This window comes from Rissa tridactyla, chromosome Z, assembly GCF_028500815.1.
Source record: "Rissa tridactyla isolate bRisTri1 chromosome Z, bRisTri1.patW.cur.20221130, whole genome shotgun sequence".
NCBI lineage: Eukaryota > Metazoa > Chordata > Aves > Charadriiformes > Laridae > Rissa > Rissa tridactyla.
The window spans coordinates 62,310,488-62,324,002 of record NC_071497.1 but is presented as its reverse complement, the minus strand read 5'-3'; the positions used below and the strand labels follow the sequence as shown (position 1 = coordinate 62,324,002).

General features: G+C 48.1%; 2 protein-coding genes across 4 annotated transcripts in view; one reads left to right on the top strand and one right to left on the bottom strand.

Moving 5' to 3' along the window:
- SERINC5 (serine incorporator 5) overlaps positions 1 to 9,368 on the top strand; it is a 55,248-nt gene extending 45,880 nt beyond the window's left edge. Inside the window, exons 13-14 of one of the 2 annotated variants that reach the window (XR_008463797.1) lie at positions 5,153 to 5,736; positions 7,595 to 9,368. The gene's annotated coding sequence lies outside the window, so the exon portion shown is untranslated. Of the gene's footprint in view, positions 1 to 5,152; positions 7,031 to 7,594 lie in introns of those variants that run through there. The other variant, XR_008463796.1, reaches the window with a different exon arrangement.
- The window catches only part of THBS4 (thrombospondin 4), a 42,439-nt gene continuing 33,747 nt past the window's right edge, over positions 4,824 to 13,515 (bottom strand). For both annotated transcript variants that reach the window (XM_054185498.1, XM_054185499.1), the window contains exons 16-22: positions 11,774 to 11,967; positions 11,298 to 11,476; positions 10,309 to 10,357; positions 10,013 to 10,209; positions 9,342 to 9,514; positions 7,023 to 7,162; positions 4,824 to 5,025 (exon numbers count right to left, since the gene is read on the bottom strand). In XM_054185498.1, the coding sequence (XP_054041473.1) occupies positions 4,964 to 5,025; positions 7,023 to 7,162; positions 9,342 to 9,514; positions 10,013 to 10,209; positions 10,309 to 10,357; positions 11,298 to 11,476; positions 11,774 to 11,967 (994 nt within the window). In that variant the 3' untranslated portion in view covers positions 4,824 to 4,963. The remainder of the gene's footprint in view (positions 5,026 to 7,022; positions 7,163 to 9,341; positions 9,515 to 10,012; positions 10,210 to 10,308; positions 10,358 to 11,297; positions 11,477 to 11,773; positions 11,968 to 13,515) is intronic.

The window sequence follows — 13,515 nt, the reverse complement described above, 5'->3', positions numbered from 1 at the left end:
CATGTTATTTTTGTACTCCTCCCGTGCATGATCTCAGAAGATGGCAGGTTGCACAGATTTGTCCGTGGCGTCTGCTCTGTACAATCCAGCTCTCTGAGATGTGTCAGATGCCTCTGACAGGGCAGACACAGTATTTTCCAGGCCAAGTATAGCGCTGCAGCCTCTGCAGTTGTTTGAAACGAGGATCTCTGGTTTTTATTTTTCTTTTTAGTTCCTCGTTTGCCCAGATGGTGGAGCAGGCAGTGGCTGATTTTGACACCTAGATCCGCACCAGGGAAAGTGCTGTGTCTCCACGGGTCCTGGTCTCTTGCTCCTCACCATCCGTGTTCGGGCTGTCGTGGAGTCCTGTTCCAGTGCCCGCCGGCCCCAGCCTGCCTGCTGGTGCTGGTTGTACCCGTGCCGTAGCACTGACCAGACCCACAGCAGGACATGGGTTCCTTGTGGTTACGAGAAAGTGCTGACTGAGTTTCACGGGGCTGAGTGGCGGCTGCTATTGTCTGCGCAGCGCTGGTGCACGCAGCTGGGAGGCTACGCCTTTGGACTGAGGTGTGTCGCAGGCGGAGCGATTAACTTCACTGGTAAGAGAGAAGTAGTGAAATATTTATTAATATAAAACAGTGATTTAACAAAGTTAGTAGTGAATGCGACAGTGTTTTATGAGATTCGATGGAAGGGTACACTTAATTATTTACTGCATAGAGGCCAGGGTCAGACGAGCTGGCAGGGAGACCCCGCTGTTGAGTCACGAGGGTCAGAAAGGACCCCCAGCTTTCTAAACTCAGGGAGGAGTCTGGGTGTGGCTGGATGCAATCCTAGTCCCAGATCAGATCAGTCCCAGACCAACTTGGTCAACAGCTTATGTCTAAAGGATTATACACGTGCAATCAATCCTTTATATCACTTACCTAAGATTTCAAAGTTTAGCATGCTGTTAGTCACTTCACGAGAATCCATTGTGGCAAGGAATCTCTCAACCTCTAGGAGTAGAACCTTAAGCGAGCGTCCCCACTCAAGGGGAGATCCTGGCGTGCAGCCCGCTGCTGTGCAGGAGAGCTCAAAGGGCTCTTGGGCTGTCCACTGTTTATAGAGTAAGATAATTGACCTATAGTCATATTCACATGGGAACAAAATATCTAGGTCCCCACTCCAGACAGTGTTTTGACTGTTGCCAGCCATCCCCCAAAGTCCAGGTGCACCTCATCACAGCTCCCACTGGTGGGTACAGCTTGAGCAGGAGCTGGGACGGGGGGAGAGCACACCGCCGCAAGGGGCAAGGCAGAAAGCGGTTCCTGAGTGGTGCTGAGGGTCTGCAAGAGCCAAATGACCTCGCTCAGCAGCCTCCCACTGGCCTGCCCATCCCTGCCGTCACCCCACCCTGCACCATCCTGGAGGGATGTTCTCTTCTGGTGTTCCAAACCAAGAGATGGTCAAACCAGGAGATGCGCGGGTTCACAGCGAGCTGGGCAAGGAAGCGGCTGGATGCGAGGGCTCAAAGGGGTGTAGTGAAGGCGACTGCATCTGGCGGGTGACCGGTCACCAGCGGTGTTCCTCAGGGCTCAATTGTAGAGCCAGTTCTGTTCAATATATTTGTCAATTATCTTGTTGCAGGAGTTGAATGCGCCATTATCACGTTTGCTGATGATAACAAACTGGGAGGCGCTGTTGACTCTTTAGGGAGAAGAGGGATCTAGATAGATTGGAGCATTGGGCAATGATTAATGGGATGAAATCTAACAAGTCCAAATGCCACATCCTGCACTGAGGATGGAGTCATGCTGGTCACAAGTATAACTTGGGAGAGGAGCAGCTGTAGAGCAGCCCTGCAGAGAGGGATCTGGGGGTGCTGGTTGGCAGCAGCTCAAGAGGAGTCAGCAGTGGGCCCTGGCAGCCAAGAGGTCAAACCATGTCCTGTGGTGCATCAAACAGCATCACCAGCTGGTCAGGAGAGGTGATTATTGCACTGTATTCAGCATTGGTGTGGCATCACCTGCAGTACTGTGTGCAGTTCTGGCACCCACCATTTGAGAACGATGTGAAGGTCATTGAATGCATCCAGAGGAGGGCAACAAAGGTGGTGAAAGGTCTGGAAGGCATGTCCTGTGAGGAGTTCTCTCCAGCCGAGGAGGGGAAGTGGAGAGGGAGACCCTGATCTCTTCTCGTTGGTATCCAGTGCCAGGACACGTGGGAACGGTTCAAAGCTGCACCAGGAGAGGCTGAGACTGGACATGAAGCATTTCTTTGTTGAGAGGGTGGTGAAACACTGGGCCAGACTTCCTGAGAGGTGGTCGCTGCCCCAAGCCTGTCAGTGTTTAAGAGGCATTTGGACAATGCCCTTAACAACATGTTTTCACTTCTGGTCAGCCCTGAAGTGGTGAGGCAGCTGGACTAGATGATCATTGTAGGTCCCTTCCGTCTGAAATACTCTATTCCATTCTGCTTTAGGGAACAGAAGCATTTGAAGTGTGTTTGTCCTGGTGTTTTTAGCACGCAGGAAAGAGTTAACCTTTGGTGAGACATTCAACCCTGGTTCGCAGGAGCCCCAGGACTCTAAACTCCAAAGTATTTGCAGCTGCTGCTCCAGCTGAGTGCAGCCCAGCTGCACAGGCAGTGGGGGCAAGGGAGAGCTACATGTTTGGTTTTAAAGATGTGGGATTGCAGCATCTTTACTTGCCAGAGGCCACACATGGAGCTAAGTCTGCGTTGCATAATAGTCCAGAAAGAGGTGGTGGTGCAAGAGGAGCTCGAGTAAGCGCATACACAGGGACTGTACAGGACTGTACAACCTCTGATGGAAACGAGAGGGGCAGGAGGTTTCCCAAGCCCAGACTGTGACCCTGTGGCTAATCTTTGTCTGCAACAGCCAGGCTTTCCTGTTCCTGAACTTGCAGGCTACCCAGCCGTTGGTGTGTCAACACAGCAGACATAGCGAGCTCCAGCATCCCAGTGTAAGGTCCAACAGCACCCTCTGAAACAAAAGAAGAGCTCTGGCTGGCTGAGCTGTAACCAGTTAGATGCTCAGAGCTTCATGTAATTGCCTTTGAGAGCACAACAGCCAGAGCCTGTATCTCATCTTCCAGCCTCCAGCGGCCATAGCATAGACTGGAAGAGAACCTGGAAACGGACAAGCTTGAAGGTGGCAAATGGCCAAGGTGCACCCTCCCAGCTGCTGTAGTGGGAGGAGAGCCCCCAGCCACAGGCAGGAGGCTGGCAGGGGTCCGGAGGCTGGCAGGGGTCCGGAGGCTGGCTGCGCCGTGTGTCCTGATGGCGCTGGTGTGTGCTGTCGTGCTCTGACCAGCACACGCTGCAGGCAGGTGAGGTCTCCAGGCCTGTTGGAGACCACTGTGAGGAGACCCCTTTTGCAAAATGCATGCACGGTGTCCCCTGCCTGCGGTGCCCCCACAGTGCGTTGGGAAGATTTTATTTTTTTTTCCTCATCTTTTAAGCATAATTTGACAACACCCTCTGTGTTGCTGCAAGGTAACTAGCTTCTATTGGAAACCTGGTGAGTGCAATTGGTTTTGGCGAAGCCAAGGGGAAAGGAGGACTGAAACTGGAGGGCCTTTGATGATGAAGTGCCGTGGCAGAGGACCGCTCCTGCGTCATGCTCTTTGCTGTGGGACTCTGGGAGCCCTTGTGGGACAGGTCCCAGGCCACACTGCTGCCAGAAGCCTTGCCAATGGTGGACAAGCCCAGGGTGAAACCTCTTCCCATAGCCCAAGCCTCTGATAGCACCATAAACCTTAAGGGTATTTTTATTGTACTGAGAACAGGAAATTTAGGGGCTTTTGTTCTGATGCGCTCACCTGATAATTTAACTCAGCATTTCCCCTGTACACTTGTGCTGGGAAAGAGCCATGGCTGCTCATTTTCTCAGGGCTATTTCTAATTTTTAAAACCCTCATTGTAGTCCCCGTCTGTGTACTTCCTCCCTCCCCCTTCCCCCAGGCTGAAGTACTGTTTCCCATTGTCCTTTTTAAAGTAATTATCCTAGAGGCTGCAATATCCTTCTCTTCAGCTGTCCTTGGAGCTCGTCCTCCCTTCCTTTCCTAGCTCTGTTTTCAAAAAGAATGCAGTAGAAATGCACACAGTGTCCAACACCTTTCTATACTTCGAATTACATAGTGCATTGTGATACAATTTTATTTGGCTTTTTATTGTCCAGTCCTTAATGCTTAATTCAGTGTTTTGGTTATTTAACTTGGTGACTCATCTTCCTAAGACTGCAGTACATGCTGAGAGAGCTCGGCTCTGAGTGGGGACAGCAGGTCAAAGCCTGGCTTTGGGTATGTGAAAGCTAGGATTATTTTCTCTCTGTTGGTGATTCTGCATTTATCTCCATGTGTCTTTTTTGGTTTTGGTCACGTGCAAGTCATAAGATGTGACTAAAAGGTCACATCTGCAGTCAGCTCTTTTGCTTTTCAGGATGTGATGGTGTTACTCATAGTTTTCTGGGAGCGGGAGGGAAGGGAGGTCTAGAGGTCTTAGAGAAGGTCTGCCAGAGGTAACGAAGTCTCCAAAGGAGTTAGCTAAAGGAGGTAAATTTTTTTCCTAGCAGGACTGGAAAGGTATTAAGAAGACCTTGGCTTGGCGAGACGGCTCCCAACCGCTTCATGCCCCAATGCAACCTGTGGTTCTTGACACATTCCAGATGATAGACCAAATTGTGCTTTCTTCACCACTCTGTTTGATACTGAGCCCCAAACGGCAATAGATTCAAACTTTTCCTGAGTATGTTTTAGGCAAGTGTCACTCCGTTACATGCTGCTCCCTAGATTTTGGGGCAAATCTGAAAAAAAGTGAAGCCTCAGTCTATTTTGTCTCCTTTTTATTTTCACTTTTATACAAAAAAAAGTCTGACATAGTCACATCAATGAGAACAAGCTGCGGTGCGCACTCTTACAACAACAATCATATAAGGATTTAAAATATATTGTTTGCAATAGCAGTGTTAGTTTGGCTTTACTTAAATATCCCCAACGCCAAATTGCTGAGCTTGAAATTCTTGAAAGTCCTCTGGGATGGTGTCTGAAAACAGGAAAATATGCAAAAGTTTAGTCTCTTCTGACAAAATCAAGGAACACATAAATTAATGAATTACCCACCTACTCCTTTTTTTTTTTAATGTAACGTGTCTTCTCTTTTCTTTAAACAGTAAGAACGAACTGGAAATGTTTTCAGTTTTAGCTATACACCATTGAAAAGCACAGACGGGCTAACAAGACAGTGAGTGCTGCAGTTCCAGCCCATAACGGAGTACTATCAATCTTCAACTTACATTTCCAACCAAAAGCTTTGTGGCTTCCACTCTGATATTTTTACTTATAAACACTGACCAGAAAGGCAGAAAAAGTGGTTGTCTTGCTCTGCACCCCAGACACATTTGTAGTGTCAGAGTCTCTATTTCTCATGTGTCCTAGTTCAACTTCCCTGTGATGGTTTCCCACGCCACAAGAAGGGACAAAACCATTAACCCAAGGACCAACAGCAACTGGCAGAAAAACTTCAGAACTGGCAGATTTAGAGATGGGTCAATGTCGTAAGAGAGTAACTACAGTTCTGATTGTCTGAAGCGTTGAGTTTGTGGTGTGCCTTTGCCAGATCCCAGAACATTTTATCTGGAGAGCCACAGAGCTAACCGTAGAGCTAAAGATGAAACCAAAGATGGAGCCACAGCAACGAAGCTCAACTGCGTGACCTCGACTTTACTCAGATTATTTCCACCCTGATGCAGGAAAGGTAACTCCAAACTCAAAAAAAGAAGTAACTATATAAATACACATAATATATAGAATAAAAGGGGTAAGTCCTTCGCTTTTTGTTGATCACTTCCTCTTTTTGAGGCTTGAAAATTCTTTTTAAGCCTTTTCTGCAATGTAGGAACCTGTCTGAAATGAAAGCGGGGATAGTTGGGAACTCCAGAGAATTCTTCGAGTGGGTTTCATTGACTTACTGCAGCACCTGCAGCAAAGCCACTGCCTGCTCACTGCCAGGAAAGTATCTGCGACTTCAGTGGCAGCTTTAACACATGCTTTCTGGGAAAACACATCCTGTTTGAGACTCTTGCAAAGTAATTTTTAATTGTAAGCACCACTGTCTAGAAGTTCCCCTGTTTAACCATGACCTGCCAGCACCAGCCCAGGTGTACCGAGTGCCCAAGAACCAGGGTCCACCACCAGAACAAGCCACAGAGCCAGGGTGTGGCTGCGCAGCAGCTGTGTCCACTGCAGACCTGGGCTGGGCTTCTTGGATCCGCAGAAAGCAGACAAAGAAACGATTCCAACTTGACTGGTAACTTAGTTTTCCTAAGGCTGCCTTGGTCAGGTAGGGGTTGATGCTAAGAGGAGGGGGGCAGCCCCTCCAGCCCCACTTCAAGTTAGCTGAACTGCTGCCAGGGCAGAAATACCCTGACATGATCAGCTTGGTGTGCGTGACCGTGGTTTGAGTTCTTCTATATAGTGGGAGATGAGGGCTAAGCGGCAAGGCTCTCACCCCAAGAGGAGCGAGACAGCACGCTCCCACAGAGTCTCAGAAGCATTCGTCCGTGGGAGGAAGGGCATCTTACGATCTTGTCCTACCACAGACAGGAGCAACCAGCAAGTTCACAAGTGACACTGACACCTGGTGACTGATCCCACTGGCTCTCCAGATTTATTTCATCTTGTATTCAGAGCTCAAGGCATCCTACATACGTGATGGCCTCAGTCTATTGCGTGTGTACAGCTCTCACGGTTGGCTGATTTTAAATAACGTTTCTAATTCTCTGATGACAGCTATACTACTTAGTTGGCACAGTCCCTGCAGCAGAGTGACTGCTCTGGGAGGAGCGGTGGTGAGGTGTTAGCTCCCGTCTGGCTGGGCTGCAGCATGCTGCGGGTGTCAGGGGAGGCATTTCACAGCTGTGAATAACTTGTAAATGAAAAGCAAAGGAAAGGCTGCAAAATGGCTTAATCCAACAGCCACACTACCAGTTCTTCATGGTCACTTGCTAGTTGTTAGCTAAAACGACATAAGAGCAACATTACCATTGCAGCGATATTTCAGGTTGGACCAAATAATGTTTTCCTGAGAGAAGCAGAAAACTCCAAGCCGTCCTCCTCGCATCGTGGTGTCGATAGTTACACCGGAGTCTGCCACTAGGTCAGAGCCTTCATAAAATCTTGCCCTTAATGAAAGCAAACAGAAGCTCTGTTAGGTCTTTTCTGGGACTGCAACACTCGTAAAAGTAATTTCATTATCCACGGTGACTCTAGCCTTGGACATGCTACCCTCCCACCGAGCCCAGGGGAGAAGAAGCTGTTAAGATAGCTCCTCTGTAAGCTGGGAACTGGAGCAATGCTGCACGCTGGCAAGAGCAGGGAGGGTGTTTTCATGGTGGCTGGGTTTTTTTACACACTCTACAAAAGCCTTGGAATTTTTTCCCCTGTAGTCAGTCAGCCTGAGAGCTTTGACTCTTGAAAATCTCCACAGTCGATAGTTATAGGAGAAAGGGAGAACCAGATTACATCGGCTGAAGAAGGCCAGATGGATATTGTCTCACAGTTTGAAGCTAAGCTTGTTTTTTCTTCTTCTTTCCTTTTTTTTTTTTTTTTTTAAGCAAAGTTTCAAACCACTTGGAATCTTAAACTTGACTGTGAGATTTCTTTAAAAACGTGCACATGATTAGTTCCAGGAACGGTTTTGATGATTTGGCATCTTCTTGTTAGAAAACCTATCAGCAAATTCCCAAACAGCTCTGGGAACAGCTGCACCCTGCCAGCTCCCTGGCGTGTGCCCTGCACCGAGGGCTGGAGCAGGACCGCGCTGGAGCCAGCCGAGCTGTTGCAGCGCCGTCGACACCAAGTCCTCAGCCTCCGGGATGCTGGGTGAACGACTTAGAGGATGATGAGCCTGGAGGGCTCTGTTTTGGGTGAGGATGCTGCTGGTCTGACATGGAAGAAAACAAGTGAATTGTGAAGGGAAAGAAAGTTCCTGTGTCTTTTCATAAAATAAAGGAAAAAAAAAACCCAATTCCTGTTATGTTCCTGAGTTTATTTCCTGATTTGCTGAGGCAGTTCAAAAGCATCTGTACAATGAATAGAACCTGTTGTCTTTCGAATTTCCATGGGAGAGGCTGGCTCAAGTGACTTTTTCCTAGGCTCCCCTGAAGCCTTGGAAAACCTTTGCTAGACACATTACGGTCTGTGGCATCGGGCCTAAACAGACCACAGCGAGATGCGGACAGAGAGCTGGCAGAGGTTCGCTTGAGGCCTGGCTGCCTTTAGTTTTTGAAGGATTTTGTGACACTGACTTTGCTCCCTTTCTCAGTTGCAGGGGGCATTAATTCAGCTGGCTAGAGAGACTTCAACCACAGGCAGATGTTTGCTCATGAAGCAGCTTCGCAAACAGCTCGGTCTAAAGCAAAGTTGCCACCCAAGATCTATTCTCTACTGCCCTGTGGCTGGGACACAACAATTACAGTGTAAATGCTCTTAATCCGTTTTAGCATCAAGTCAAACATGCTCGCTCCAATTAGCGCTGAAGATGATGCACTGCACCAGGAAAGCGGAATAATTATACCATTATCAAGTTACTGCATCTCAACTGCAGAATAGTGATTTTTTGAAGAACAACTGACTTACCTGTATTTCTGTTCTATTACACGGTTTCAAAACCTGAGCTGATGATGCCAGGGCAGTTTATTTTTTGCATTTTAACATCAACCTTGATCTGCAAGTATAATTCCCACTGATCTGGATGTTGCAGAGTTAAATGTTTCCTCCTGAATCATGATTTTTTTTTTTTAATATCTCTTTTTTCCCCCCAAATAACAAAATAAGAATGGATAACATGCATTACACAGCTTTGACAAACTTTCTGCATATATGCTATGTAATCTGAGATCTGTCACGTCAGGATAATTACAGATCCTAGTTGGGATCACAACCTTTAAGTGGACAACTTTCATTAAATCTGTTATCCCAGAATATGTAAATGAATTATCATAATTCCAACAAAAATATTCCAAAAGATCAAAATTAAGAGATCTTGAAATGCATTGGTGTTCAGATCAGGGGCCAGTAGTAGCTTGGAAAACAAGGTTTTAAAAGCCAGAAAAGGGTTTATTAGGGTAGGGCACAGTTACAACAGCCAGATGATAGAAAACTTCAGTTACAAACAGGCTTAGCTTAGAATTGTCTTTCCTAGGAAAATAATTGCAGGCTGAATTTCCAAAGTCTAACCTGTTATGAGGCTTCATCAGTGCAAAGCCCAGACATATTATAAATTCTCAGATTATTAGGCGTTGAATTAGATGTTGTGACACAACAGTTTAGGCAGACATTATCTATCCTTTCCTCTCTTACCTGATATAACCGATCTGGGGTCTGTGCTGCAAGAACCAGCGGTAGGAGACTTTGTCCTTCCACCCTACATTTCGGGGGTCCTTCCACAGCAGCCTGACCTGATCATTGGTGTCCCCCGTGTGCCACAGGGAGTTGCGGAGGTGCTCGCCAGGGCCTGTCTTGGACTTCACAGCCTGCAGAAATCCCAGAGAAATGTCACTTTCAGGAGCTCCGAGTCTTTTTTGTAGCAGGCCGCAGGTCTGCAGAAGCACCCTCCCTCCTGCTCACAAGCCCCTAATTTCTCTTGCATAAGCACAGCCACTGCTTGCGTGGAAAAGCAACCTGGACCAAGGAGACGGAGGCAATTTGGCCAGTTACACTCAGAGCACAAAGCGAGCAGAGACTAACGCTCCAGCTCATGAGCAGGGGCAAGACGGGAGATGACATTCCTTGAAAAATGGTGCTATTAACAGGTCAGTGTGGCAGGCACCTGACTTAGCCCTTTTGACACTGGGAGGGAGCAGCAGTCGGGCAGCACGGCCGACATGCAGTGTGATGGCTTGGCCAATGCAGGGCATGGCAGCTTAGCCCAATGCAGTCAGACGGTGGGGCAGCGTGGCCAACACATGGCAGGGTGGCATAGCCGGGCTGTGGTGACCACTGTGCCCCCAGCTAGGAGCCACGACCAGTACCTTTAACTGAATGCCGGGCTCTGCTACAGCTCTGAAGGGAGTCGCTTGCCAGTACGTCTGCTCAGTCTGTTTCCACATTACAACATAAAAGCTAGAGCTGTCTTGATAACCAAAAATAAAGCCAGCGTAGTCATCATCTGTCACCGTGTTCACATGAAAAGTGCCCTCAAAGTCAACGCCGTTAAATGCTGTGTAACCTGAAGATACACGCAGGTTAAAAACAAGTCTGCAGAAAATGCGTTCACATGCTGTAAGTTTTCTGCTGTAAAATTTGAATCTCAGAAGAGGGTACATACCAACAGCAAGGCCAGGATCACTGTTCATAGTCTGCACAATCTCCATGCCCTGTAAGAGTAAATTCAGGGTGGTGAGTGTATGACGAGCTGGGTTAGCTCAGCCTGGCAGCGTCTTTGGGCCTCCCTCTATAGCACCCCCTCCATCCATCTCCCCCGTTTGCTCACAACATGTCTCTAACACTTGTAGCTCTGAATTAAAATGAGAACTATAATCAAATACTAGTGTTTCAGCTGCTTACGTGCCCTGAGTCAGGAAAGGTTTTTTCTTTTCCCATTGCAGAATTGGCCATACTTTCTTTCCCTACCCCAGTCTTCTGGAAATCACTGAACCTGGCCAGAACTGGAGATAGGACTGGAGAGAGGTGGAGGTGGGAAAGAGGGCAAAAGAGGGATGGGGAGGGAAGAGAGCTTTTCCTAGCCTTAGCTCATACTGTTTGATCAAGGAGTTCGGGATTAAACTGGATGCCAGGACTGGGTTAAGGAAGGTGTATACAATCTCAGCTGGCTTGGCAGAGACTTTGTCAGTGGGAATTAATTGCATATTCCTTGTGACTCAGAACATATTAGCCTCCTGAAGGCTAAAATCTGTTGGTGTAAAAAACAGTTATTGGATTCCATCTAGGAGTAAATGCTCTGCTATACAGTGGGTCAGTCTTTCAAATTCTGGGAAGGATTCTTGAAACTGTTTGCCACAGAAATACTTCAATAGGGTGACATAAAAGTCTCGTGTTTCTCTTCTTGGCAACAGAGAAATCCACGCAGAACAAGCTGACCAGCCTGCAATTATTTTAGATTATTACAGGCATCAAGCTTCAACCTATCACATGCTAAAAGAAAGTTCCTTCATTATAGCTCCTGTAAAACAGTCAACTAACCAAGAGCTTCCACTTTCCACTTGTTTGCCAGAGGTCCAGCAATTAGAGACAGTTTTACTGTGGTTTTTAAATGATCTTTCTCAGACAGGTACGAAAGACCAGATGTATTTTTACCTGGTTCAGAACCACCCAGTTGGGATCAATCTGCGCATCCCCCTCTGGGTCCAGCACCACTGTCTGATAGGCCCTGAAGTCTGTCAGGGTGATCTCTGCGTTCTCAGGGCACACATCGATCCGATCAATCACTGTATCCTGGTCAAAATCAGACTCGCAGATATCCCCGACTCCATCACCTGAATGCATCGGAGAAGTGAAAGCAGATTTATGGTGCAACAAGTAGCCACATCTGGCCAAGCCACTGGATCAGGGTGCCTCAGGAGCAGGTGGAGTGTCAGCCCTGATGGCCACAGTGCCTGGGGAGGGGACCTGAGGACTTCTGCCTCAGCCAAAGGGCTTCTGTGTGTTGGGGTCCCTCCTGGGATGAGTGTATGCACACATGGTGACTGTGTCGGATCCTGGGGCACCTGTGTAATGCTTGGGGAAGGATATAGTGCCTAAGCACCAAAATGGCTCCTGAAGGCCCATCTTACCATTATCATCTTCCTGCCCTGGGTTGGGGACCAGCCTGCAGTTGTCAGGGCCTGGGGGCAAGAGGTCAGGAATGCCATCGTTGTCATCGTCCTCATCACACTCGTCACCCAGCCCATCCTTATCCGTGTCCAGCTGAGAGCTGTTAATGATGTTGGGGCAATTGTCTGTGCTGTCCTGGTGCCCATCACCATCGCTGCAAGCACAGAGACGAAAGAAATGGCACACCACCATCAGCTCCTGCCCCTGCATGGGGGACAGCACAGGTACCTGAGGGGGAAATGCACTGGAGGCACCCCCGGAGCTGGAAACAGACCAGTGGGGCACCATGACCCGGTGTGGCTCAGGTGGATGGACAGCGAGGAGACAAAGAACAAACAGAGACTGTATGATAAGGTGGCAGGATGATGAAGACTAAGCCTGGAGCTATAAAAATACTCAGATAAGGAAAAGAAAAAGAAGCCTTACATGGAGTGGGAAAAGATACCAGAGCCCAAGATCCCAAATGACATCCACTCTCAAAGGGTGTGTAAGGCACATCCAACAAGGACAGGGTCACCAATCAAAAGGCACCCAGGAGACAGCATGAGCTCCACAGCTAGTGTCCCTTGTCAAACATGTTGTCCACAAGCATCTTGGTGCTCCTGAATACACAAGTGTGAGTGTGAATGAAAATTTACGGGAGACTCTGCACGAGCACCTGAAATCAGACTTGATTAAAAACAAGCACCACTTTCACCCTCCTGCACAGGAAGTTTTGTCACATTATGGCCCCGCAGAGAAACCGTGCAGTAAGAGAGGAGAAAGCCTGTAGCTTCCAAACACCCTGCCAGCCCATGGCTGCACCAGCTGTTACAGTGAAGAGTCACCAGGAATGGGGAGACAGACTATAGAACAGGGTTTGAGAAGTTATGGGGTGGCTGCATTGTTTCTCCATGCCAACAGTTAAGTGCATCTGTGCAAAAAAAATGCCCTCAAGTCAGCTTTTTTGTACACACACCACAAACAAAATGGTTTCTGGCGATAAACAGGCCTCTTTCCCCTCAGTAGCTTTTTGCCTAGCACAGGCAGAGCAGAAGTGACATGCAGACAAATTAGGGCAGTGCTGCAGCTTATGGCTACGCATATTCCCACCTCTTTCTCCCTGCTTAAAAAAAGGTGCTTCAATTTTACGTCAGAGCAGCTAATGTCTGCGCATTCTTGAGATAAAATGCAATGAGGACTATGCATATATATCTATTGCAATGTTAACCTCAGGCAGAGCTACAGCGTTTCTACCAGGCAATGCTTCATACACATTAGTTAGGTTTGAGGAAAAAAAGAAAAACTGCTTTTTTAAAACAGGAAAAAAAACCCAAAGCCATGTCTACTTAAAAGTAAAACAGCTGCCAGCTGGGGGCCATGGCAGCTACTGGCCAAGACTGGGAATGCTCCCTGTGGGGCTGGGGAAGTGGGCTACCCGCAATTATCGCCCCAGACAGCCGCACCCACCAACAGCACTGGGGTGAGACCTTACAGATATCTGTGGCTGGTGAAACGCTGTGCCAGAACAGCATTTCACTTCCCTTTCCTCTTGCTGTAAGTAAGGAGCACGTGGTGGGGGGACTTGCCACCCCCAAAGCTGGTTACGCAGAAGCTGCTTTCAGCCAGCCATTAGCAGTTTGTCATGGGATGTGCTCCCCTGAATGCTCAGGGCATGTAGAAGCCGTTAGAGGAGCCTTGCCACTCTCCCGGTGCTAAAGCA